The 26,289-nt window shown below is 56.3% G+C and overlaps 1 protein-coding gene across 1 annotated transcript in view; it reads left to right on the top strand.

Annotated features, from left to right (window-relative positions):
* Positions 1-2,666: 2,666 nt before the first annotated feature.
* The window catches only part of Stab1 (stabilin 1), a 30,490-nt gene continuing 6,867 nt past the window's right edge, over positions 2,667-26,289 (top strand). Inside the window, exons 1-46 of the mRNA XM_047531431.1 lie at positions 2,667-2,816; positions 6,922-7,058; positions 7,534-7,649; positions 7,901-7,986; positions 8,054-8,123; positions 8,741-8,836; positions 9,118-9,228; positions 9,414-9,610; positions 9,848-9,978; positions 10,134-10,261; positions 11,152-11,255; positions 11,470-11,604; positions 11,977-12,117; positions 12,291-12,353; positions 12,594-12,707; positions 12,807-12,860; positions 13,069-13,149; positions 13,386-13,544; positions 14,749-14,811; positions 15,041-15,136; positions 15,331-15,417; positions 15,877-15,988; positions 16,808-16,994; positions 17,104-17,197; positions 17,307-17,465; positions 18,560-18,655; positions 19,446-19,541; positions 19,695-19,742; positions 19,873-20,003; positions 20,184-20,295; positions 20,635-20,712; positions 20,794-20,892; positions 21,023-21,121; positions 21,276-21,407; positions 21,656-21,784; positions 22,587-22,643; positions 23,225-23,308; positions 24,048-24,243; positions 24,362-24,457; positions 24,545-24,590; positions 24,687-24,763; positions 24,934-25,059; positions 25,252-25,325; positions 25,405-25,479; positions 25,730-25,852; positions 26,164-26,211. Of these exons, the coding sequence (XP_047387387.1) occupies positions 2,736-2,816; positions 6,922-7,058; positions 7,534-7,649; positions 7,901-7,986; positions 8,054-8,123; positions 8,741-8,836; positions 9,118-9,228; positions 9,414-9,610; positions 9,848-9,978; positions 10,134-10,261; positions 11,152-11,255; positions 11,470-11,604; positions 11,977-12,117; positions 12,291-12,353; positions 12,594-12,707; positions 12,807-12,860; positions 13,069-13,149; positions 13,386-13,544; positions 14,749-14,811; positions 15,041-15,136; positions 15,331-15,417; positions 15,877-15,988; positions 16,808-16,994; positions 17,104-17,197; positions 17,307-17,465; positions 18,560-18,655; positions 19,446-19,541; positions 19,695-19,742; positions 19,873-20,003; positions 20,184-20,295; positions 20,635-20,712; positions 20,794-20,892; positions 21,023-21,121; positions 21,276-21,407; positions 21,656-21,784; positions 22,587-22,643; positions 23,225-23,308; positions 24,048-24,243; positions 24,362-24,457; positions 24,545-24,590; positions 24,687-24,763; positions 24,934-25,059; positions 25,252-25,325; positions 25,405-25,479; positions 25,730-25,852; positions 26,164-26,211 (4,824 nt within the window). The 5' untranslated portion in view covers positions 2,667-2,735. The remainder of the gene's footprint in view (positions 2,817-6,921; positions 7,059-7,533; positions 7,650-7,900; positions 7,987-8,053; positions 8,124-8,740; positions 8,837-9,117; positions 9,229-9,413; positions 9,611-9,847; positions 9,979-10,133; positions 10,262-11,151; positions 11,256-11,469; positions 11,605-11,976; positions 12,118-12,290; positions 12,354-12,593; positions 12,708-12,806; positions 12,861-13,068; positions 13,150-13,385; positions 13,545-14,748; positions 14,812-15,040; positions 15,137-15,330; positions 15,418-15,876; positions 15,989-16,807; positions 16,995-17,103; positions 17,198-17,306; positions 17,466-18,559; positions 18,656-19,445; positions 19,542-19,694; positions 19,743-19,872; positions 20,004-20,183; positions 20,296-20,634; positions 20,713-20,793; positions 20,893-21,022; positions 21,122-21,275; positions 21,408-21,655; positions 21,785-22,586; positions 22,644-23,224; positions 23,309-24,047; positions 24,244-24,361; positions 24,458-24,544; positions 24,591-24,686; positions 24,764-24,933; positions 25,060-25,251; positions 25,326-25,404; positions 25,480-25,729; positions 25,853-26,163; positions 26,212-26,289) is intronic.

Here is a 26,289-nt window from a genome sequence, read left to right as displayed (position 1 = left end):
TCTGGGTCTTCTGGGTCAAGGGTCACTGGGGCCCCAGCAGGGCTTCACCCAGGGCATGATCAGCATGGGGGAGGGAGGGTGCTCTGGAGACTAGAGTGGGCAGGATGTGGGGGAGGGAGAAGAGAGTAGCCCTCCAGGAGCCGATACGTGTTGGAGACAGGAGAGGTGTGAGGGGGACTTCTCTGGACAGGGCCAGGTTGAACTATGGCTAAACCAGAATCCCAAGACAAATGAGAAGAGTTCACAACATTCCCCAGGGCACCTGTAACACACCAGCCCACTGCCCTCTGCCAGCTCCTCAGGGTGTCCTGCACCCCTCCAGAGGCTGCAGCCCAATGTGAAGGTGAGGCCCAGGGTCTGTGACGACTGGTATGTGCGGGTTCCTGTGTTCTCACCAAGATGGCCCGTGGAGGTGAACCCAGGTGATAGGCAGTGGAGAGCAGGATCCCCTGCCTTCACTGTGTTCATGTCAGAGAGATGGAGGTTGCCTCAGGGAGCCCTGCCTAGGTTGGAACTGAAATTTTTTGAGAGCCAAACTCTGTTTCCTGTCTTTCCTCTGCCCCAGTCCTGCCACCAGAGAAGGTCCCTTGTTCCTCCCTCAGCTCTCACCTGGCCCAGTCAGAAGCCTCAAACCTTGGGACCACTGGGCCAGGTGGGATTATGGCGAGGTAAATGGAGGTAAGGAGGGTGTGGCCAATCTAGCTACAAGGCCTGCTCTGATCCATTTTCCCTTGATGCCAGCAGAGTAGGGATCCTTGCCTGGGGTTGTGGGGGTAGGTAAAGGGTAGAAGTAGTTGCCCAGGGAAGGAGCTCCCCACCTTCAGTGTCCCCCAAGCCAAACCTCAAAGGCTAGCCCAGTGGCCCTCCAAGCTAGGAGGAGGAGGGCAGGTCACCAGCTCCCCATCTAGGTCTTTACCAAATTCATTTACAAATGGCTGCCTCATTCTGTGGTCATCTCTTGCCTCTCCATCTCCTTGACACCCTCTGAAATCGAGGTAGTGACAACCCAAAGCAGTGCCTACCACACCCAGTCCTGAATAGGGGTCCCCACCCTGGGTCCCCAAAGAAATATCTGAAAAGATGAGTTGAGCTACCCTGGATGAGCTTCCTGGACCCTCTTAGCCTCATTTTCTCTACCAGTGACAGAGAAAATAACGATAATCACCCACATTCACTCATTCCTGCCACACACCTGTACTGAGTATCTGTGTGTAACAGTCAGATGGCCCTCCCAAACCTCCCACAGCTGACATTCTGGGAGGGCAATAAATAAACCAGTGCCAACTGGGGACCATTGCTAACAGAGATGAAATCATGTGGCAGTACCCATAGGGAAACTCTCTGAGCTGTGACTTTGTTAAAAGGAAAAGCCTGGGCTCCAGGCCTGGGTTGTAGCTCAGTGGTAGAGTACCCACAGCTTGCATGAGACCCTAGGGTCAATCCCAATACCCCCAACACACATGCAAGGAGAAACCTTAGACAAATTAAATTTAGCCATTTATTTAAACAAGTAAAACAATTCTTGAATTGGGCAGCTTTCAGAACCACACAGTTTCTAACTCCAGCCAACTCTCAGGCAGCATTTACAGAACACAAGTGAGGTGCAGCGCCTCAAGAGGCTGAGGCAGAAGGATCACAAGTTCAAAGCCAGCCTCAGCAACTTAGCGAGGCCCTAAGCAACTCAGTGAGACCCTGTCTCCAAATAAAATACAAAAAAAGGGCTGGAGGTATGGCTCAGTGGTTAAGCGGCCCTAGGTTCAATCCTGGTACAAAAAAAAAAAAAAGGTGAGGTATAGAGAAAATTTAAATAGTTACAGCTGCACTGGGTAATGACTTATAAAGCCTCCTACAATTAACTGAGCTCCATCTTGATCTGGTCTGGTGGACCTTGTGCAGGACCCAAACCAGAGTCCATCTACACGTTTTAGCACTTTTGACCTGAAGTTGCACCTAGATGCAGGCATGTGACCCTGGGATTAACAGCCTGGCCCCCAGGGAGCCCATTTTAAGGAGTGGAAAAGCCGTGGTTGCTGTAGCAGAGTGAGTGGGGGACTGTGGATGGAGGTCGGCGGGAATGCAGCAAGGAAGCAGGAACGGCCCAGCAGGCGCTGAGCTGAGTGGAGGCGGTCGTCAGTGGGGTGAGGGGAGCGCATGCAGGGCTTGGGGTCAGGAGTGGTGCGGGCTGGACTGGCAGGATGGCTGGTACTATTGAGGGGATGAGGCTTTGCTGGGCCGCCCATGGCCTCCATGCCACCCAGGGGTTTGGTGCCTGGCAGGGAGTCCCAGTGTGGCAGTTGGAAAGGTCAAGGCAGGGGCAGACACAGTTCCAGGGGCTGCCCTACCTTTCAGCAAGCAGAACCCCAGAGACTGAATAGAAAGTTCTGGGCTGGACAGATGGTGGGTGTTGTTACATTTGCATTTGAATTTGCTTCAGAATCTGATAGAGTGCAGGAACATGGTTAAAGGTGGGCTTGGGTTCCAAGCCAAGAGGGTCCTGGGCCAGGAATCTGTGAACAGGGTCCAGGCCGTGCATGCAGGGGTCAGTGGCCAGCGCCTTCCCTTCCGCCTGCTGGCTGCTGATACGCAGGAGGAAATCCTGGAGGGTTCCTGTGGGGGACTGCATTTAAGAAAACGGCCCGCCCCATCCCGCCTGCCCGTCCCTTAGAGCTCATTCCCTAGCTGCCGGCTGCTGCAACTTCTGTTCTGGACGGTGTGCCTGCCAGCCACCGCCAGTCATGGCGGAGTCCTGGGGTCTCCTCTTGCTCTGTGTCCTGGCCTTCTGCCTGGCAAACTCCAACTTCATCAGTGGGCAGAAGGTGAGTGTGAGCCAGTGGCAGGGACTCATGGTATCCAGACCCTGCCAGCCAGCAGTGGGATCAGGGAGGGACCGTAATAGGTGGGGCATGGGCCTGGGTATACACAGAACAACCGGTGCTTGTCCGACCTCTGTGTGCAGGCCCAGGTAGCCAGGCCCATGTCCTCCTTATCCAGAATGAGGTCAGTGTCACCTGGGGTGCAGGGGTACCTTAGCCTTTCCTCTGTGTCTGGCCAGCCAGCCATGTGTCCTGGCCTGTAAGTGTGGGGAGACACAGCCAAACCCATTTGCCTTCTCTCCCTACCCATACTGAGGCCCACGTCTCTGTGTGGTCATCACCTGGGGCCTGGAGGTATGATCACCCCCACGGGCCCCATAAACTGAGAGACTCGTGGAACATGTGTGCATGTGTGTATGACTGTCCAGCCCCAAGACTGTCCGGAGACAGAATGGGTGATGTGTCCTCAGTGCTGCTGGGCAAACGTGCCCAGTGATGATGTTTTCAAGCTTCCAAGTTGCCACCAATCTATCCTGGGCATAACCCCTCACATCCTCGCAACCTCTGGGCAGACTGTCCTGTTGTGCTCCTGCATGCATGTTGGACCCCAAGACCCATGGATGACAGAGATGACCATTCCCACTCTGAGGTCCTGCTTCAGACCATGCCTGCCGTTTCCCATCTGGGTACACCGGGGTGTAGCTCTGGCACAGCTCCTCTGGTCCATGAGGCCAGTCATTGCCGGGCTGTCTGTCTGCGGGTCCTCCCAGGCCCTGTGCTAGGGACATTGCTCCTGCTCACACTTCAGGAGGAGCCTCACACCCTGAGTATGGAGATAGAGTCCCCTGGCTGGGATCTGCTCCCCTGTGAGGCCAAGTCCATCTGTTTCTTGGAGCAGCCGTCACTGTCCCTGTGGCATCAATGGGCAGACTGAGGTCTATAGAGAGGAAGACCTTGCCCACAAACCCACAGTCAGGCAGCCCAACACAGGTACCCATATCCTGTCCACTGCTACCAGCAGGCTCTTTTCCTTTTTGCGGGGTGGAGTAGGGGGTACTGGGGATTGGACCCAGGGGTACTCAACCTCTGAGCCACATCCCCAGCCCTTTTTATATTTTATTTAGAGACAGGGTCTCCCTAAGTTGCTTAAGGGTCTCTCTAAATTGCTGAGGCTGACTTTGAACTCACAATCCTCCTTCCTCAGCCTCCCAAGTTGCTGAGATTATAGCTGTCTTGTGTTCAGGGTCAGGCCAGGGGTAGTACGGGCAGATGCGAGGCTAAGAAAGTAAGAGTGATGGAAAAGCCAAGGGTTCCAGGGCTGTGCTGAGCCTTGCTAGCAGGCTCCTGCCCACTCCCTGCCTCAGTTTCCCTGTGTGTACCATGCCAAGGAACTTCACAGGCTGCCATCTCCTCATATTCCAGGAGATGGTGACAGAAGTCAGCAAGAGGTCTCGGGTTGGAGTTTGTTCCTTGACAAAGACCTGAAGCTCTGAGCACCCCTAAATCTGCAATTTGGGGCCAGGGGCCAGCCAGCTTGAGCTGGGAAAGAAGGCTTGGGTCCTCGATGTGGTAATGAGGGCCTCATTTCATAGCCACTCAGCCTGCCTGGCTCCCTGTGTAGCGTGAGACCCACTATAACTATTAGAAATGGAGGCTCTTAGGGGAAGGGACATACCCTGGGTCACACAGCCACTAAGGGGCAATAGCAGGACACGTTCCAGCAGCAGTAGAGATGGGGAAGGCTTCCTGCAGAAGCAGTCTGGTCTTCTGCCTCCGTGGTGTGGGGCATGAGCCTGTGCCCTTGAGCCAGGGCTCCCAGGGAGAGGAGCATTGACCCACCTCTGTCCCTCCATGTTTGGATCTAGGGTTGGGGGAAGCAGTGTGGGGGTCCCACTGTCTCTGAAGGGGTTTGGGTTCTGGGATGTCGGCTCTAGCCCAGTCCCAGCTTGGGAAATTTCTTCCATCTTTTTACCAACAGGCTTACAATGTCCTGTCTCCTTAGCTTACCCCAGCAGCATCTCTGTGGGAAGCAGACATTGCAAACTCAGCTCCAGCTGGGCATGCAGGAGCGGGAGGCACCCGCTCTGGCTGTGTAGGTCCCGAGGTGCCCCAGGAAGAAGGGAATCTGATTCAGCACCCAGGCTGTGGTCCAGACTCAATCCACCCAACAGTACCAGTGGCAGATTATGGGGCTCCAGCTGTTGATGCTGTTTACAGGCAGCTGGGCAGACGCTTGGCCACGAATGCTGACCTTGGGTGTGGTCCCTGGAGAGGAGTTGATCTGGCAGCTGGCTTATCTCGCCATCACCACTTCACACACACTAACAAAGCTCCACTTCCTCCCACGTCCCTCGCCCACCGCTTCCCCCAACCCTGACTCTGCCAGGACAGTGAGAGCAGCACACTTGCTCACCCAGGCCTGTCCAGCCACAGTGCTGATCCTGGCCAGGTGGCCTTGAGGAGAGTCTGCTCCCTGCCGAGTCTTTGCCAAGCCAGCAGCTGCCCAGTCCTTGAGTTACCCAATTTCCTAGACATTCCTTGGCTCAGCAAAGATGAGCGTCAGGGTGGGAGATGAGACCACAATATCCCAGCCCTGTGGCCGGACACTGAGGCTGCTCTGAGCAACTTCCCTCTTTGTAGACCACAGAGGCATGAGCGGAAAAGCCAAATCACAGTGGCAAAGAGGCTCCGGGTCCCCCAGGCGCTCTACAAGAAAGTGTGGGTGCTATTTCTCCTTTTCTCTTGCTTTAAGAGGCCACACTTCTGTAATGTGGGTTTTGATTTTGTTGTTGTTGATGTTTTTTTTTTTTTTCGTTTTGTTTTGTTTGTTTGTTTTGGTACCAGGGATAGAACCCAGGGGCACTTGACCACTGAGCCACGTCCCCAGCCCTTTTTTGTATTTGATTTAGAGACAGGGTCTCCCTGAGTTGCCTAGGGAGAGGCTGAGGCTGGCTTTGAACTCAAAATCCTCCTGCCTCAGCCTCTGAGCAGAATACTCCTTTCTTAAACACATTACCACCAGGGGCACACCTAGAATCCCAGCTTCTCAGGAGGCTGAAGCAGGAGGATTTTGAGTTCAAAGCCAGCTTCAGCAATTTAGCAAGTCCCTAGGCAACTCAGGGAGATTCTGTCTCTAAATCAAATACAAAAAAGGACTGGGGACGTGGCTCAGTGGTCAAGTGCCCCTGGGTTCTATTCCTGGTACCAAAAAAAAAAAAAAAAAAGAGTATTCTGGGTTCTTCCCCTTTCAACCATAGTGTGCTCAGATTTATTTTTTATTTTTATTTATGTATGTATGTATTTTTTGGTAGTAGGGATTGAACCCAGGGGGGTGCTTTACTACTGAGCCACATCCCCAGTCCTTTTTATTTTTTATTTTGAGACAGGGTCTTACTAAGTTGCTGAGGCTGACCTTGAACTTGAGATCCTCCTACCTCCGCCTCTCGAGTCCTGGGTATTACTGCGCCCAGTGAGCTCAGTGTTTTTCAAAATGAACAAACCTCAGCTTCTCGAGGTCGTGCCCCAAGCCCTCAATCCCGCCCCATCAGAACACACCTTTCCTCTGCTCCTTTCTCTCACTTAGATCCACAAGCTTAGCTGCTGCCTTCCTGGGAACAGCACTGTAACTTACTGGCATTTTGTCACTGGTAAAGGTAGCCTCCCTGGCGGTGGACTTTCCCCCTGGCAGGACCCTTCCCCCAACTCACCCCACTGTCCCCAGCTCAGGTGATGTGGGGATGACCTCTATCCCCCACCCCACCTCAATCTGTTCTCCAGGTAGTCCTGATTGTCATCCTGTCCCTGGCTGACTCTGGATAAGGGCTGAAACCCTGGGCTTTAGTCTCCTCCCTTGAAATGGCCTGAGGTAGAACAAAATAGAAAATCTCCTTTTGGGAGGTACAGACTCAGAGGTTTCTGGGCTGTGGACATGGGGACATGCTGTGACCTTAACAACTCACAACAGGTGTCCCCAGGAATTTCCCCATCCTCTCTGCAATCCTGCTGAACCAGTGGGAAACTTAGTCCTGGAGTGGGTGGCAAGCTTTGCCACCGTCAGGACTGGGCATGAGATCCAGGCCCCTCACTCCCCACTCTGTCCACGGCTCAGGTGCGGTCCAAACGCTGCGACGTGAAGACCAAGTTTGTCACTCACACGCCCTGCACCACATGCGCTGCCGTCAAGAAGCGGGTGTGTCCCCCAGGCTGGCTTCGGAATTTCCCAGAGAAGATATCCCAGGACTGCCAGTAAGAACCGCCCCTGTCCTTACCCACTTATAGCAGCAGCCTGTGGGGTAGCCCTCCAGGCCTGCAGAATAAGAGCAAGGACTCGCTTATCCATGTATCTCTTGTGCCTTCCGCTCTGGAGGCTGAGGCAGGAGGATTGCCAGTTCAAAGCCAGCCTCAGCAACTTAGAGAGACCCTGTCTCTAAATAAAATACAAAATAGGTCTGGGGATGTGGCGCAGTGGTCGAGTGCCCCTGAGTTCAATCCCTGGTATGGAAGAGAGGGAAGGAGGGAAGGGAAGGGAGGAAGGAAAGAGAAGGAAAGAGAAAGAGAGAAAGAAAGGGTGTTTATTGAGCACCTCTGTGTGCCTGTCCCTGAGCTCGGCTCTGTGTTAGGCAGAGGCAGGAAAGGCAGAGCAAGAGCCCTGGCACCAGTCCGGGGCGGCTGGGGCTGCAGGCAGGAGCCCCTCCCACCATCCTGCCCGCCCTGTCTACAGCTATGAGGTCCAGCTGGGGGGCACGCTGATGTCCATGAGCGGCTGCAGCCTGGAGTGCTGGAAAGAAGTCGTGCAGAAAGCCTGCTGCCCTGGCTACTGGGGGTCCCAGTGCTATGGTACGGGGAAGAGCGGGGGGCTGCCTTTCTGTACCCACCCTAGCCCTGGTCCTGTGCTCCCCATCTGCAGGGGCCACCTGTGTTCCCTCACAACTCGTCCATTTAGTGAGCACTTACTGAAAGCCTCCCCCGGTGGCCCCTAGCCCTGACTGTCCCCGGGGAGGGACAGAGTCTGGGCCTAGATTGAGCTTCAGGCATTAAGGGTAAATGGAGAGTTCCTGGCAGGGAACTGAGTCTGGGGGGATCCACAGAGTGCCCTGGGGGAGCAGAGACGCCGTGCAACGGCCGTGGGACCTGTCTGGACGGCATGACCAGGAACGGGACCTGTGTGTGTCAGGTAAGAGCTGGGCAGGGTTGGGATGGGGGGTTTTGGAGAGGCCATGCTGACGTGGCGCATCCCCCAGGAAAACTTCAGCGGCTCAGCCTGCCAGGAGTGCCGAGATCCCCGCCGGTTCGGGCCTGACTGCCAGTCAGGTGAGGTTTGCAGGACCAGAATCCACCTGTGGGCCCACAGAGATGCGGCCCCTACAACCATCCCCCACCTGTCTGTCCAGCCTCCCTCCCAGCCCCTCAGACCTGTAGTAAGTCCCCAGGGGTTCATATCTTGCTCACTCCCCCAGGTCCTTGCAAGGCTGTTCTTTTTAGACACCTCCTCCAGGAAGCCCTCCTTGAATCCCCAGGCTGGGCCAAGCACCTTCTCTGGGCTCCCACCAACCCTTGTGGCTCTGCATACAGTTCCATATTCTTGACCTGCCAGAGTCCTGTTCTTTTTCTTCTTTTTTTTTTTTTTTTTTTTTTTTGGTACCAGGAGTTGAACCTAGGGACACTTAACCACTGAGCCACATCCCCAGCCCTATTTTGTATTTTATTTAGAGACAGGGTCTCCCTGAGTTGCTTAGGGTCTCACTCAGTTGCTGAGGCTGGCTTTGAACTCGTGATCCTCCTGCCTCAGCCTCCTGAGCTGCTGGAATTACAGGCATGTGCCACTGCACCCAGCTCAGAACCCAGTTCTAAGTGTATAGAGGGCAGGTGCCCAATGTCCTGGTGTCTTGGTGAGGCTGAGGTCTCACCTGCCCCTGTGGGTCCTACAGTGTGCAGCTGTGTGCACGGCGTGTGCAACCGTGGGCCGCTGGGGAACGGGAGCTGCCTGTGCTTTGCTGGATACACCGGCCCCCACTGTGACCAAGGTGAGCGGTGCTGCTGAAGCAGCCTGGGACAGCAGGCTCTCTATGGCCAAAGCAGGGGTGGTGGCTGGCTGAGAGAGGAAGTCTGAGCCTCAGCAGGACATCTGCCTGCAGCCTGGTGGGGGACAGGAGTTGTTATCCAGGACCTCTGCTATCTGGAGGCCCAGAGAGGGCAGGGCCCTACTCAGAGTCACACAGCAAGTTGGGCAGAGTGCCTTGGTTCCTACGTTCCTCCCCAACCCAGAGTCTCAGGGTCATCACAGTGCTCTCTCCTCTCTGCTCAGAGCTACACATCTGCCAGGCCCTGAGCTGCCCCCAGAACTCCCAGTGCTCTGCAGAGGCCCCCACCTGCAGGTGCCTGCCCGGCTACACCCAGCAAGGCAGGGTATGCCTAGGTGAGCGTGTGACTTGGAGGTTAAGGGTGCGCAGGGACTGGGAGGGCATCCTTTTATCTTAACAAGTAAAATCTGGTCAATTACAGGGAGGGAGAACTGCCCCCTGGGTTGGCAGGAGGGCTGTCCTCAGGGTCCAGACTGGGCTCCTGGGTGCTCACTCACTCGGGCTCTTTCTGCTCTGGCAGCTCCCAACCCCTGCCAGTCGTCACCCTGTTCCCCGCTGGCCCGATGCTCAGTGAGTGTCGAGGGGCAGGCTCAGTGTCACTGCCCTGAGAACTACTATGGCGATGGGAGGGTGTGTCTGTCCCAGGACCCTTGCACCATCAACTTTGGTGGCTGCCCCAGCAACTCTACCTCGTGTCTGTACCAGAGGCCAGGCAAGGTGAGTCTGAGCCCAGGCTGGGCCTGCCCCACGATCCACCTGCCCACTCCGATCCAGGACCCCAGGCAAATCACAGGCCCTCTGAGAACCCGAGGGACCCATTTGTAAACTGGAGAGAGGATGACAGCCCTGTCTATTCGTGGAGGGCGGCAGCGGGGCCCAGCAGGGCTGTCTGAGCAGGGCCCCAAATTCTCATGGATGGATGTAAGGTCCCCTCCGCTCCTGCCACTTGGCCAGGCTGTCTGCTCATGTCTACCGGGCCTGGTCAGCATCAACCACAATGCCTCCTTGGGCTGCTCTGCCTTCTGCTACCCCCACACCTGTGACCAGTCAGCCACCTGCCAGGTGACCCCCGATGGGAAGATCAGGTGGGCACAGGGGCCTCAGCGGGGAATGGGAGCAGAGCAGAGAGGGCGGGCTGGGCAGGAGCACCCTCAACTCGGGGGCCTTGCAGTAGGGGTGGGTGAGGACCAGAAGGGCGCGCGGGCCCTGCCCTAGCTGACTGGTTTCCCCCGGCTCCCAGCTGTGCTTGCAAGGAGGATGAGGTGGGAGACGGGCGCGCCTGCTACGGACACCTGCTCCATGAGATGCAGAGAGCCAAGCAGATGGGCCTGGTGGTCCTGCGGCTAAGAGTTGCCATCAGCATGTTTCGTGAGTGCCCCCCAAGATCTGTCCATGACCCTGCCCCTCCTGCCAGCAGAACCCAAGGGCGCTTAACCTTTGAGCCACATCCCAGCCCTTTTTTTTTTTTTTTAATTTATTTTTATTGTAAACAAATGGGATACATGTTGTTTCTGTTTGTACATGGAGTAACAGCATACCATTTGCGTAATCATACATTTACATAGGGTAATGATGTTTGATTCATTGTTATTTTTTCCTTCCCCCCACCCCTCCCACCCCTCTTTTCCCTCTATACAGCCCCTCTTTCCTCCATTCTTGCCCCCCTCCCACCCCCCATTATGTGTCATCATCCACTTATCAGCGAGATCATTCATCCTTTGGTTTTTTGAGATTGGCTTATCTCACTTAGCATGAGATTCTCCAATTTCATCCATTTGCCTGCAAATGCCATAATTTTATTATTCTTTATAGCTGAGTAATATTCCATTGTATATATATATATATATATATATATATATATATATATATATTATATATACCACAGTTTCTTTATCCATTCATCAATTGAAGGGCATCTAGGTTGGTTCCACAGTCTGGCTATTGTGAATTGAGCAGCTATGAGCATTGATGTGCCCAGCCCTTTTTATATTTTATTTGGAGCTGGGGTCTTGCTGAATTGCTTAAGACCTCATTTTGCTGAGGCTGGCTTTGAACTTGAGATTCTCCTGCCTCAGCCTCCCGAGCCGCTGGGATTACAGGCGTGTGCCACTGAGTCCAATTCTACATAGATTTTCGTTTCTCTGCCCAAGAGCTATAGAAGCCCACCCCAGCTCTCCAACCTGAGATGCTGAGGTCTTCCCATTCCCAGGGTCCCCCAGATGGATTCTGACATTCTCTTTCCTGACCCCCCGACCCAGAGCAAGGCTGCCAGGAGATCCTCACCACGTCAGGACCATTCACTGTGCTGGTGCCAACCATCTTCGTCACCTCCATCTCCTCCTTCACCTCCAGGACCATGACCGTGAGCCCTCTCTACTGCAGAGCTAGCCATAGGCCCTCGCCTTCTCCCCACGAAGCTGCCCCCATTTCAGGCCTCTGATGAGAGTCCCTTGTGCACACACTGGGGAACTGAGGCCAGGGAGGCATCTTGTCCCCTCCTCTGCTTGGGCAGGAGTGATGTGCAGAGGGTTGGCCTTCTCTGAGGTCACTTGACACCGCATCCCTTACATCTGCAGGCATCGCTTGCCCAGCAGCTCTGCAGACAGTACATCATCCCCGGGCAGCACATACTGGAGGACTTAAGGGTGCAGAGAACACACACGTGGTGGACACTGGCTGGGCAGGAGATAACTGTTACTAACAACCACTTGGTAAGGGCAAGACCTCTGCCTGGGGACCAGAGGAGTCACAGATAGAAGATACAGCCTAGGCAAAGGGTCTTGGGGTAGGCCAGGTGTGGTGGCACACATCTGTAATCCCAGCAACTTGGGAGGCTGGGGCAGGAGGATCACAAGTTCAAGGCCAGCTTCGGCAACTTAACACGGTCCTACGCAACTCAGTCAGACCTTGTCTTACAATAAAAATTAAAAAGGGCTGCAGATGTGGTTCCGTGGTTAAGCACCCCTGGGGTTCGATCCCAGTACCTAAAATAAAAATTAAAAAATAAAAAGGTGTTGGGGTGGGAAGGAGCCTCGGGACAGAAGACTGGCATGTGAGTCATAGCCAGGTATGTTTTTCATCAGAGACACACCTACACATACAAAGACCAGCCCCAGGAGACATTCACCATCCACAAGGCCAATTACATAGCGGCCAACGGTGTCTTCCATGTGATCACTTCCCTGCGGTGGCAGCCCCCACCTGGATTCTCTGGGGACCCCAATGTGAGCAAATACTCTCTCCTCCCCCACCCCATGCCGCTGCATGATCTCCAAGCCCTGCGGAGTGGGGGAGGAGGGAGGGGCAGCTCTGGGTAGGTGGGAGTCCACGTCCCCCTCCCTTGGGCTGAAGCAGCCTCGCCTTTCCCTGGGGTCCTCACATAGCTTCCTTCCTGCAGAGAACCATTGGCCAGATCCTGGCCTCCACCGAGGTCTTCAGCCGGTTCGAAACCATCCTAGAGGTGAGCTGGGGGAGGCGTCCTAGCCCATCTAGGTGGTCTGAGCCAGGAGAGCCTGCTCCACAGTGCGCTGGGGTTCTGCAGTAGCAAGGCCGTTGCCATCCTGGGCTTCCCCGGCCCCTTGCACCCACTGCCCACATCTTCCATTCACTTGGTTGGAGCTTCCTGCAGGCTGAGGGTGGCAGGGCTCCTGAGGTGGAGACTGGCCCTTGGAGCTCCTGAGCCTGCCTCCCCCTGTGGCAGAACTGTGGGCTCCCCTCCATCCTGGATGGGCCTGGGCCCTTCACAGTCTTTGCCCCGAGCAACGAGGCGGTGGACAGCTTGCGTGATGGCCGTCTCATCTACCTCTTCACAGCAGTAAGCTCGGTGGGGGAAAGGGGGCTGTGGGTATGGGGCACCAGGGCCTCTGCCCTTCCCGCAGGGCCTCCAGGAGCCAAATGCCTTCTCCCCTGCCAGGGTCTCTCCAAACTTCAGGAGCTGGTGAGGTACCACATCTACAACCGCGGCCAGGTGAGTGGTCCTCCCCTGGAAGACGTGCTGCTGGGCTCCTGGGTGGGGAGGGCTGACTGTCTGGATCGTGGTCCTTCCTGTCCTCCTACTCTCCCTTCCATCTGCACGTTATAGCTCCGAGGAGAGTCCGGGGGCCAAGGGGGTAGCCATGTGTCACCTGGGCAAGGTATGGCCAGGCTCAGCCTAAAGCCACCTCTCCTTGCCCCAGATGACGGTGGAGAAGCTCATCTCCAAGGGGCGGGTCCTCACCATGGCAAACCAGGTCCTGACTGTGAATATCTCTGAGGAGGTGAGAGCCACCAAGGTCTGCAGAAATGGTCTGGCGGAGGGGCTAATGTGATTGGCAGGTCATCCAGCCCCTTCCAGACTATGCCTGTGGGGAGTGGCGAGAGCCCTGGAGGAAGCGGGCAAAGATCAGATTCTCTCCTGGGGCACTGTAGGGCAGGAGGGCTCCTAGGAGGAGGGGTCATCATGGGGCAGGGAGGAGGGCTGGGCTGAGGGTGGCACACTGGGTCTGTGCCACAGGGGCGCATCCTTCTGGGACCTGAGGGAGTCCCTCTGCGGAAAGTGGATGTGCTGGCTGCCAATGGTGTGATCCACATGCTGGAGGGCATCCTGCTGCCCCCAACCATCCTGCCCATTCTGCCCAAGCACTGTGGTGAGGACCAGCACAAGATTGTGACGGTGAGTCCCACACCACGAGCCCGGGCACTGAGAGCCCACACACACTCCGCTGCAGTGCATGATCCAAGGACCATTTTCTGAGGCAGGGCCCCTGAGCCTGTGTTCTGTTGCTGTAACAGAATACCTGAGGCTGGGATGCTTACAAAGAAAATAGTTTGTTTTGACTCATAATTCTGGAAGTTCCAGAGCACAGTGCTGACATCTGCTTGGCTTCTGCTGACAGCCTTGTGGCAGAAAAACTGCACGCATGTGCAGAAGAGATATCAGAAGACGAGAGAGGACACAAGAGGGTGCCAGACTCATTCTAGAAGTTGTTCTCATGCCCACTCTCAGGGGACTTTATTAATCCCTGTGAACTCTGAAGACCCCCATCTCCTCTCAACACTGCTACAAAGCCTTAACATGAGTTTTGGCCTGGTGTGGTGGCACGCACCTGTAATCCTAGTGTTCAGGAGGCTGAGGCAGGAGGATCATGAGTTCAAAGCCAGCCTCAGCAGAAGCTAGGCACTAAGCAACTCAGTGAGACCCCGTCTCTAAATAAATACAAAAATGGGCGGGGGATGTGGCTCAGTGGTCGAGTGCCCCTGAATTCAATCCCTGGTACCCAAAAAACAAAACAGACAAACCATAGCAGTTGTCAGGTGTGCTGGCGCACGCCTGTGGTCCCAGCTACTTTAGAGGCTGAGGCAGGAGAATCACAAGATGGAGATCAGCCTCTTCAACTTAGTAAGACTGTCTCAAAATAAAAAAGGCTGGGGATGTGGCTCAGTGGTAGAGCACCCGTGGGTTCAACCCCCGAGGACTAAAAACAAAAACACAAAAAACCCATAGGAGGCACCGAGTCTGGGGGCAGCTCTGAGGCCCAGCTGTAGACTCGCAGGGACACGCCTGTCCTCCCATATCCAATCCTCACCAGTCCTATTGCTTCTGCTTTTCCGATAACTCACATCTTCCATGCTCAGTCCCTAGCCTCCCTGCCATGGAGGCCTCTCAGGCTCATCCCTGACCGCCCATTCCTCCTTCCTCTCCCCAGGATGCTGGGCTCTTCCCACCTCAGACTCTTCCCCTCACTGGCGTACCATCTGGCCTTGCTGTGGTTGGCTCTTTCTCATGCCTCGTTCTCAGTTGGGGGTCATTTTCTCAGGGTGTGTTGAATAATTAGATGAAGCCTGACTCTCTCCCTGCTCCTCCCTGCCTTGCCCAGGGCTCCTGTGTGGACTGCCAAGCCCTAAACACCAGCACGTGTCCCCTCAACAGCGTGAAGCTGGTGAGCAACCCTCGCTCCACCCCTCGGGGCTCCCTGACTCTGTATTGCCCACCAGGTTCTGCCCCAGGTCACAGTGGGGAGGAGGGACTGGGAGACCCGGCCACACTTGGAGGCTCAGGCCTTCCTACCCCGCCACACCAAGGGATGGGAGTGCTGGGCCCAGGGCTGCCTGGCAGATGGGGTGGCACAGGGCCCACCCTGCTGACTGGCCTTGCCTGGCCTACCCCAGGACATCTTCCCCAAGGAGTGTGTCTACATCCACGACCCGATGGGGCTCAACGTGCTGAGGAAGGGCTGTGCCCGGTACTGCAACCAGACCATCACGGTGAGCCTGGGACTCGCCATGGGGATGCGGGCCCGCGAGCTGGAACAAGCAGGCTGCCTTCCTCAGAGCTGTGCTGCAGCTCAATGGTGCCTCAAGGGTCATTGAGTCCCCACATTCTTGCTCTAGATGGGAGCAGGGACCTGGGCAGCCGGGAGGCATGGCTGGGACCCTCATACCCACACTGTCTCTTACAGAAACTTGGCTGCTGCAAAGGGTTTTTCGGGCCCGACTGCACACAGTGTCCCGGAGGCTTCTCCAACCCCTGCTACGGCAAAGGCAATGTGCGTCCCTCCCCCCACCCCAGGCAAACCCGGGAAGACGCGTCCCTTTCTGAGCTGGCAGCAGCATGTCAGAGCCGAGCCTGCTTCTCTCCAGTTCCTTATACTTGGGCAATGAAAATTATTTGAAATTTATTAGAATTTTCCATCTATTTTCCAAAAGGTTTTTTGTCAGTAGTCTTTAGTATCCTATCTTTGCCACTTTGTGACATCAGGGCTTCTTTAGTGCCTGGCTATGAAGAACACAGGAGTCGAGTGTTCCGAGGTTGAACATAAAACCTCTGAGGCCAGGTGCCTTTTAAGGGCTACTTGTTTGGCAGCATTGGTGATTTGAAGGTCCCTCCCAGGGTGAGGTCTTGGGGGTAGGAGGAGCTCAGAATCAGCCCCAGGAAGTGGGGTGTTAGGCAAGGACAAGTAGAAGTCCCTCTCCCATGGTTGATCGTTTGTGTGCCCCGCCTCCAGTGCAGTGATGGAATCCAGGGTAACGGGGCCTGCCTGTGTCTCCCGGACTACAAGGGCCTTGCCTGCCATATCTGCTCGAACCCAAACAAGCATGGGGAACAGTGCCAGGAAGGTGAGTGGTCCCGGCCCAGGCTGCCTTCTAGGGAGAAGTAAAGTCTGCTCAGAAAAGGGGCTGGGGGGCCCAAGAAGGGAAACAGGGCCTTGAGAGGTGTAATGAAGGGGACTGGGGCTCAGTGGCAGAGCAATTGGTTAGCATGTGTGAGGTGCTGGGTTCAATCCTCAACACCACATAAAATTAAATAAAGGTATTGTGTCCATCTACAACTAAAAAAAATATATAAAAAAAAGAGGTGTAATAAGCTGGGCACACGGATGCACGCCTATAATCCCAGTGGCTCAGGAGGCTGAGGCAGGAGGACTATGAGTTCAAAGCCAGCCTCGGCAAAAATGAGGCACTAAGCAACTCAGTGAGACCCTGTCTCTAAATAAAATCCATAATAGGGCCAGGGATGTGGCTCAGTGGTCCAGTGCCCCTGAGTTTAATCCCCAGCACTGCAAAAAAAAAAAAAAAAATGTGTAATGAAGGTTCAGGGAATAGAGGAACAGAAATAGATGACGTCATCTTCACCCATGCCAGGAAGAGCACTGTGGTTTAACGTAAGCAAGTGGAATTTAGGCTAGACACCCTGGAGAACTTCCTTATGATAGTATTGGGGCATAACAAGTAGAATTTGGGTGATTGAAAGGTCAGAATGGCTCCCCTCACGTTTCATCTGGCTGCCCACTGAGTCTGGAATGATCTCTGAGTTTGTAATCCGGAAGTCAACCCTGTCCTGGCTGCCCCCATCCTCTGCCCACTGCAAAACCAGTCCTGGCTCCCAACCAGTCCTGATTCCTGCCTCGGTCCTCTGCTTGCATCTCCTCCCTGCAGACTGTGGCTGTGTTCATGGTCTTTGTGACAACCGTCCGGGCAGTGGGGGTGTGTGCCAGCAAGGCACGTGTGCCCCTGGCTTCAGAGGCCGCTTCTGCAATGAGTCCATGGAGGACTGTGGGCCCACGGGGCTGGCCCAGCGCTGCCACCTGCATGCCCGCTGCGTCAGCCACGACGGTGTTGCCAGGTGAGGACTCCTGCTGCTTCTCTGTCCATCTGGAATCTCACGCGTGGATCTGCTTAGCCTCTAGCCTCTTCCTGAGGCTCAAGGAGGTCCCTCCTTCACCCACCTCCAGGTGTGTCTGTCTCGATGGCTTCAAGGGTGACGGTTACTCCTGCACACGCAGCAGCCCCTGCTCCCAACCTGACCGTGGCGGTTGTTCGGAGAATGTCAGTTTCCTTGCGCCTTCCCTGATGTTTTGACCCAGGGGTGGGCGGGGCTCCCTGGACCTCCACCCATGGCCCTGCATCCCTGAGTCACTTATCCACGCCTCCTCAGGCTGAGTGTGTCCCTGGAGACCTGGGCACCCACCGCTGTATATGCCACAAAGGTTGGAGTGGGGATGGCCGCGTCTGTGTAGCCATCGATGAGTGCCAGCTGGACACTCGAGGTAGCTGCCACGCTGATGCCCTCTGCAGCTACGTGGGCCCTGGGCAGGTGAGGCACAGCAGGGTGACTGGGGGACTTGGCCCTGCCCCATTGGACTTCAGGGACATCCATTCCAAGCTCAAGTTCAAGGTCTGGAACTTCAGATGCAGAGTGAGATCCTGTCTCAAGATCAAAAAGGCTGGGGATGTAGCTCAGTGGTCCAACACCCCTGGTTCCATCCCCAGTACTGGGGTGGGGGATGGGATGTGCCAACTTGGAAGCCAGGTCTGACTGGTCATTCTTTTGCAAGAACTTATGGTATTCCCTGTCCTCCCAATTCCACAGTGGCCTTTGGGCCACCAGTCTATTGGCAGCAGGCACACAGGCGGTATAAACAAGGCCTGAAACACTGAACTCCCTCAGGAGTCTTAAAATACAGAACGGAGTCAGGCTCAGTGGCACACGCCTGTCATCCCAGCAGCTCAGGAGGCTGAGACAGGAGGATCCTGAGTTCAAAGCCAACCTCAGCAACTTAGCGAGGCCCTAAGCAACTCAGCAAGAACCTGTCTCTAAATAAAATATGAAGAAGGGCTGGGGATGTGGCTCAGTGGTCAAACGACCCTGAGTTTGATCCCTGGAACCAAACAAACAAATAAACAAACAAACAAAACAAACAGAACTGAGGTTTTGAAGGAGCTGGTTAGATGCCTCCAATTTGCCCATGAAGACAATTGAGATCCGGGAGGTCCCACCTGTCCCTCACCTGCAGTATAGGATGAGCCCAAGGGCACTGGTATTTAGTGGGAGGGACCAGAGCAGCCAAAGCGGGTGGCAGGAGATGGTCAGAGAGGGGGTTCAAGCTGCCATCTCTGGGGCTGGCGTTGGCAGACATCTGCCCTCTTGCCACAATCCGCTGACTTCAATGACCCTGGCAGGACTCTGGATGCAGAGGGACATTGGATCTCTATAGATGCTTCCCCACTCCATGCCATCTGTCACTTCCTTATTCTCATCCTGAGAAATTCTGGAGTACTCAGCTCCAAGGACAGGGCTGTGGTCTGGGCGGGCCTCCCTGGGGAGCAGTATCCCACAAGAGCCAGGAAGTTGAGGAGAGTTGGGGTGCCCATGGTGAGATAAAGCCCTCTGTTCCCTGATCTCGCCAGAGCCGATGCACCTGCAAACTGGGCTTCGCGGGGAACGGCTACGAGTGCAGCCCCATCGACCCCTGTCGGGCAGGCAACGGCGGCTGTCACGACCTGGTGAGGGGGCCAAGGGCTCGGGGCCCTGGGGAGGCTCTCTGGGCTGGGGCTGGCTGCAACTTACTTGCTCCCAGTATCTCTGTCTACTGTCAGAATCGGGATTTTTCTAAACCCCAAACCACCCTCCCTGGCCCGGTCACAGGATGAAAGCTTCATATCTCCCTATCAAGCCACAGGCCCTGCCCTGCCGCCTCCTCCTGCACATCCTCACCCCTGTTCCTTGTTCCTCTGACCATCCGAGCTCATCACTGTTCCCTGACCTTGTCCTGCCATCCTCTGGCCTGGCTAGATCCTCCTGCTCTCCCCCTGCCCCACCCACATCATCATGGGCAGGGTCATTACTGTGTCACATGCTCAGTGATCGTAAGGAATAGGGCTAGACCGCTCCTGGTGCTCCACGTGCTCAGACAGGCTGGCTGGAGAGGGAGATGGTGGCGCTGGGTGGCTGGATAGGCAGAGAGGAGACTGGTGATAAGCGGGAACAGAGAGCCGGATGCAGTGGTGCAGCCTGTCATCCCAGCGGCTCCAGAGGCTGAGGCAGGAGGATCAGGAGTTCAAAGCCAGCCTCAGCAACTTAGCAAGGCCCTAAGCAACTCAGTGAGACCCTGTGTTTAAATGAAATACAAAAAGGGCTGCAGATATGGCTTAGTGGTTGAGCACCCCTGGGTTCAGTCCCTGGCAGAAAAAAAAAAGTTGGGTGGGGACAGAGAGATGGAGGTGGGGTGGTGTCCAGCTTGCCATCTGAGTACTGAATGGAGGGCCATGTCTCTCTGTCCCCCATCCCCACCAGGCCACCTGCCAGGCAGTGGGGGGAGGTCAGCGAGTGTGCACATGCCTCCCTGGTTTTGGGGGTGATGGCCTCATTTGCTACGGAAACATCATCCAGGTAGGTGATGCACAGACTCATTTCTCTCTTCCCCTTGCTCGGGTAGAAGCCCTTCCCTGGACCTTGGATGGGAAGAGGTGGCGCTCAGGGCCCTTTGTGGAGGGGATTGGATTTGCCCTCGGCCCATGGCCCTGGCTCTTTCCCTCCCCTTAGGAGCTCCAGGCCAACGCCCACTTCTCTGCCTTCTCCCAGTGGTTCCAGGTATGGCTGGGTTGGGGCTCAAGTTCAGTAATCTTCCAAGATGTCACCTAACACCACCAAGAGGTGGGTGGGGGCAGGTGGTCTCCAGGTGCTGCTGCTTCCATCACCCTTGTCCCCTCACTGTGCGCAGAGTGCTGGCATCACTCTCCCTGCCAAAGACCAAGTCACAGCCCTGGTGCCCTCGGAGCCCGCCATCCGTAGGCTGAACCCCGAGGACCGGGCCTTCTGGCTGCAGCCGAGGATGCTACCACACCTGGTCAGGTGGGGCAGCCATGACTGGGCAGGCCACAGGAGACTCCTTTTGCGTGGGTCTCCCTGGAGAGGTGGAGGAGAATTGGGTTTGGGGCCTGGTATGTGTCCCCCTGTTGGGGGAGGACCTAGTTCCAAGGATCTCTGTTATACTAACCTACTTTCATGTCCCCCCAAATCATGCCCCCTCAGGGCCCATTTTCTCCAGGGTGCTCTCTCTCAGGAGGAGCTAGCCCGGCTCCACGGACGAGATGTGGCCACCTTGAACCCCACCACACGTTGGGAGATCCGCAACATCAGTGGGGTATGAGATGAACCCTGGGAGAAGAGGTGACCAGGCAGGTCATGGGAGGCAGCTCCAGTGGTCACAGGCTCTGCCAGACCAGCACACTCGGGACGAGAGCGAGGCCCGGTCCCCTTCCCCTTCTTCTCAGAGCCAGGCTCAGAGGATGTGCTCAGGATACCTTGCTGAGGGCAGTATATCTTGGGAGCAGCAGTGACTGCCCTGCTAGGGGCTGCCCGTCAGTGCCTGCACATACATACCTGTCCCTCTCATCCTGGGCCCTAGTCGGGGTCCTCACATCCACATCACCAGCTTCCAGGCTGGGGTGCTTTGCATTGAGCTCTGTGTGCTGCCTTCCAGAGGGTCTGGGTGCAGAACGCCAGCGTGGATGTAGCTGACCTCTTCGCCACCAATGGCATCCTGCACATCCTCAGCCAGGTATAGCAGGAGTGTGTGCGGAAGGCCTCCCAGGCAAGCCACGAGATAACAGCGGACTAACCGCCTCGTGCTCTGCCCCAGGTCTTGTTGCCTTCACGAGCTGATGTGCAGGGGGGCCAGGGGTTGCTCCAGCAGCTGGACGGAGTACCTGCCTTCCGCCTCTTCCGGGAGCTTCTGCAGGTAGGGGAGGCTGGCATTGGGGGTTGCTGCTCAGCGGCACCTTGCCCAGGTCTGGATGGGGCTGGCTGGCTCCCAGTGTCTGGACTGAGAACTAATGTGTCTATCCCTGCCCCCTGCCCCCTGCCCCTAGCACCACGGTTTGGTGCCCCAGATCGAGGCTGCCACCGCCTACACCATCTTTGTGCCCACAAATCACTCCCTGGAGGCCCAGAGCAATGGCAGCAGTTTGGTGAGGCCGTGGGGATGGGATGACTGAAGGCGCAGGGTGAGAGGACAGAGGGCAAGCTTCCCATGCCACGGCAGGGGACACAGTGGGAGCAACATGATGTCCAGGAGGCGCCAGAGTCCTGAACCCCCCTGAGCTGACTCCTCCTCCACCGCAGGATGCAGACACGGTGCGACACCATGTGATCCTGGGGGAGGCACTCTCCGTGGAAGCCCTGCGGAAGGGGGGACACCGCAACTCCCTCCTGGGCCCCGCCCACTGGCTCGTCTTCTACAACCACAGTGGCCAGGTTTGAGGGGCAATGGGCAAGGAGACCCTTCTTGGGGACTCGGCTCTCTAGAGTTTCTCCTACTAGGCGCCTCCACCCTCTGCTCCAGGGAGATTCCTCCTGCCCTTGGAAGTACTCCCTCCATCCCTGGAGGTGCTCCCTCCATCCTTGGAGGTGCTCTCCCACCCTGGAATGTGTCATGGTCTTACAACCTCTGGCATGAGGATGGTGGTGGGTGGGTGAATTCAACTTCTTGTCCCACTTCTCAGCCTGAGGTGAACCACATGCCGTTGGAAGGTCCTTTGCTGGAGGCACCTGGCCGCTCGCTGTTTGGCCTGTCCGGGGTCCTGACAGTGGGTTCAAGTCGCTGCCTGCACAGCCATGCAGAGGCTCTGAGGGTGAGAGGGTAGGGCCAGAGGAAGGGAGTGGGGACATTAAGAGTGGGGGGGGGGTGCTTGGGAGGCTGCAGTAGGTGGATCATGAGTTCAAAGCCAGCCTCAGCAAAAGTGAGTCATTAAGCAACTCAGTGAGACCCTGTGTTTAAATAAAATACAAAATAGGGCTGGGGATGTGGCTCAGTGATTGAGCACCCCTGAGTTCAATCCCCGGTACCCACACCCACAAAAAAGAGTGTGGGGTGGATGGGCACAGTGGCTCACACCTGTAATCACAACTCCATGGGAGGCTGAGGTAGAAAGATCACAAATTGGTGCCCAACTTGGGCAACAGAGCAAGACCTGTCTCAAATAAAATAAAATGAAAGCACCAATTAAAACTGTGAAAAGCCTGTAATACCAGCAGCTCAGGAGGTTGAGGCAGGAAGATCCCAAATTCAAAGCCAGTCTCAACAACTTAGCAAGGTCCTAAGCAACTTGGTAAGACCCTGTCTCTAAATAAAATATAAAAAAGGGCTGGGGATGTGGCTTGGTGGTTAAGCACCCCTGGGTTTAATCCCCCATACCCCCCCAAAAAAAAACTGTAGAAAGAAAAATGAAATTAAAAAAGGACCGCTGATAAAGCTCAGTGGTAGAGCAAACCTGGATTCAGTCCCTGGTACTGCAAAAAGTAAAAGATAAAAATAGTGAGACCTGCTGATTGGCCTAGCTGACGGGGGGGAACACTTGGTCAGTTGGTCCTGGAGGAAAGGTGGTGCATTTGGGGGTCCCACTCTGGACAACTGACATCCCACTCTCCCCACAGGAGAAATGCACAAACTGTACCCGGAAGTTCCGCTGCACTCAGGGCTTCGAGCTGCAGGTGAGACAGGCTTAGCACAGCTCTGTCCCTGCTTCATTGTCCTCACTGTTCCCAAGGAACCTGCTCGGCCCATGTGTGGGACCTGGAATGACACCAGCAGCCAGCCTCCTTGGTGGCGGTTCTGTGGCCCAGCCTGGCCTGCTGGGCAGCCTTGTGCAGACTTGGCAGGTTGAGGCCTCAATCCTGTGGCCCCCTCCTGGCCCCTCCCCTCTCCCTTCCTCCCCTCCTCTCTCCCCTCCCCTCTCCCTTCCTCCCCTCCTCTCTCCCCTCCCCTCTCCCCTCCTCCCCTCCTCTCTCCCCTCCCCTCTCCCTTCCTCCCCTCCTCTCTCCCCTCCCCTCTCCCTTCCTCCCCTCCTCTCTCCCCTCCCCTCTCCCTTCCTCCCCTCCTCTCTCCCTTCTTCCCCTCCCTACCCCATCCCACCTTTATTGGTCTTGGTCCCTTCTGCTGCTTCTGCTATCCCACAGGTATCTGTCTGTCTCACCCACTCAGACACCTAAAGTCCATTTATCTATCTCCTCATTCACTGCCCTGTCCCTTCCCAAGCTGCTGGCTGACCCCTCCTGCCTGTCCCCACTTTCAGGACATACCCAGGAAGAGCTGTGTCTACAGATCTGGCTTCTCCTTCTCCCGGGGCTGTTCTTATACATGTGCCAAGAAGATTCAGGTTTGTCCTGAAGTTCCCCCACCCCAGGTCTTTGGGAAACGGGAGTGGAGGCCCAAGGGAGGAACTAGGCCTGGATTTCAAGAGCAGAGGCAGAAGTGGGCATGGTGGTGCAGCTCAGGAGGCTGAGGCAGGAGGCTCACCAGTTCAAAGCCAGCCTCAGCAACTCCACAAGGCCCGAAGAAACTCAGTGAGACCCTGTCTCTAAATAAAATATAAAAAGGGCCGGGGATGTGGCTCAGTGATTAAATGCCCCTGGGTTCAAACCCTGGTACCAAAAAAAAAAAAAAAAAAAGGGCAAAGACAGGACTGGGTCTAGGATGTGGCCGTGAAGCCTCAGGAGACCTGAGAAAAAGAAGGGGAGAGACGTCCAAAGTCAAAGGCTAGTGTTTATCACTGTCCATCTTGCTGGGGCATGGAGATGGGAGAGGCAGCAAGGCTCAACCCGAGCTGCCACTGTCAGCCACGCCCTAGTAGAGGCAGGACTGGCTTTGCTTCTCACTGTGGGACCCAGGCATCCTCCCTGCTGGAAGCTCAGTTTCGCCACCCTGCAGGGGGTGCCACAGAGGGAGTTCTCCGCGCCCCTTTCCGCTCGGATCTGCCCACAAGTCTTTGGTCTCAGTTGCTGTACCATGTGGGCCTGTGGCCCCAGCACGTCACCTGCCTGCTCCCTGTGCTTCCCTCTGCCCTCTGGCCTGGGCTGTGCCTGGCTCTCCCTCCGTCCTCCCTCCCACCCTGGCAGGTGCCTGACTGCTGCCCCGGCTTCTTCGGCACACTGTGCGAGCCGTGCCCCGGGGGTCTGGGTGGTGTGTGCTCGGGCCACGGGCAATGCCAGGACAGGCTCCTGGGTAGCGGGGAGTGCCGCTGCCACGAGGGCTTCCACGGAACCGCCTGCGAGATGTGTGAGCTGGGCCGCTACGGGCCCAACTGTGCCGGAGGTGAGCACTGGGAGGGGCAGGATGCAGGCCACCTTGGGGAGGCGAGAGGGTTGGGGACACTGGCAGGGACAGGATGGAGACGCTGGATAAATCCCATCCTCTCTCGTCCCTCTCCCAGTGTGTGACTGTGCCCATGGGATGTGCCAGGAGGGACTGCAAGGGGACGGAAGCTGTGTCTGCAACGTGGGCTGGCAGGGCCTCCGATGTGACCAGAGTGAGAGGGTCCCCAAGGGGGTGGGGGAGAGTGACATTGGAAAGGCAGTTCTTGTCTGAATGACCAGAACCTTCCTCCTGTCCCCAGAAATCATTGGCCCTCAGTGTCCCAAGAAGTGTGACCCCAATGCCAAGTGAGTAGATTAACCTGGGGCAGGGGAGAGTGTGGGGGACTGTGGGTCAGGGCCGGGGCTGGGCAGGCACAGGCTGAGCCACTGTCACCTCTCCAGCTGTGTACAGGACTCCACTGGAGCCTCGAACTGTGTCTGTGCTGCAGGGTACTCGGGCAATGGCAGTCACTGTTCAGGTGCCCTGGGCCCCTCTCTGAAATGTTGGGGGTGGCTGTTCCCACAGAGCTCCTGCCTTTGCTGTCCCATCTCAGATCTTATCGCTCTCTCTCTGACATCTTTTTCTTCTCCTGTTCCACCCCTGTCCTATGCCTGCTCCTCACCACCTCCTGGAACCATCTACCCCTAGAGGTGGATCCCTGTGCCAATGGCCGTGGGGGCTGTTCCCCTTACGCCAACTGCACCAAGGTGGCACCTGGGCAGCGAACGTGCACCTGCCAGGATGGCTACACAGGCGACGGGGAGCTGTGCCAGGGTGAGGCTGGGACGCCCAACCTGGGTGCTTGTGGGGTCAGGTCTGATTTCAGCAGTCTGAGGTCAACTTGGGAGGGTTGAAGGGCACGAACTGTGCAGGGTCCAGGGGCCCAGAGAGGCAAGAGCTGAGCACCGGATCGACAAATGAATGGGGGGCCAAGACCACCCCTCATTGCAGTGTCTCTTCCCCCAGAAATCAACAGCTGTCTCATCCGCAACGGAGGCTGTCACATCCATGCCGAATGCATCCCCACAGGCCCCCAGCAGGTCAGCATGCGGGGCGGGGCCTGGGGGCACCGGCCAGCTCTTGCCTCCAGGCAGCCTCACTCATCAGGCTTTGGGACAGGTCTCCTGCAGTTGTCACGAGGGTTACAGTGGAGATGGCATTCAGACCTGTGAGCTGCTGGACCCCTGCTCCCAGGTCAGGCTCCTGTACTACCACATTTCCCCAGGAGAAGAGGGGCCTGAGGCAGGACTAGCCCTCCGCACACTCAGGAGGCTCCTGGGAGCCTCTGTAGGGTGGATCACCTTTCCCCAAGCTCCAGTCTGGCTGATTGGTTGGAAATAAGGTTTTGGGGATTGGGCAGGGAACTTCACGGCCTCTTCTCTAGGGCTGTGTGACATAGGAGTCCTGGAAGACACTGATGCCTCCCTTTCCTATCCGGCCGCAGAACAACGGAGGCTGCAGCCCTTATGCCACGTGCGAAAGCACAGGTGATGGCCAGAGGACATGCACCTGTAACAGAATACACACTGTGGGAGATGGCTTCACCTGCCGTGCCCGCCTCGGCCTGGTAATGATGCTCAAATCTGACCCTTGACCTCATCTTGACATGCCCCATAGACCTGAAATATGATCTTGGCTTAGACCCCAGATTTGATCCTGATCATGGCCTTGACATGACCCTGAATCTGACCCCTATCTCTTCTTGGGCCTCATGTCAGCTATGACACATGAAACTGATCCTGACCCCAGCTCAGATCCCCCCTCTCCTGCTGTCCTCTCATTTCTGCCTTGGCCAGACCTTGGGCTGCAGGTGCTGGGGCAGGCACCAGGCCCTGAATGGGGGCCACCCCAAATCTGAACTGATCCTCGCTCCCTCAGGAGCTCTTTCGGGACAAGCATGCCTCATTCTTCAGTCGCCACCTCCTGGTGAGTAACCAGCTTGGGCCTCTGTGACCTGTAGGTACCACCTGTCTCTGGGCTCCAATGTTCCTATCTGGTTAGGGA

This window comes from Sciurus carolinensis, chromosome 17, assembly GCF_902686445.1.
Source record: "Sciurus carolinensis chromosome 17, mSciCar1.2, whole genome shotgun sequence".
Classification (NCBI taxonomy): domain Eukaryota; kingdom Metazoa; phylum Chordata; class Mammalia; order Rodentia; family Sciuridae; genus Sciurus; species Sciurus carolinensis.
The sequence above is the reverse complement of the archived record's forward strand: the minus strand, read 5'-3'. Positions and strand labels throughout refer to the sequence as shown.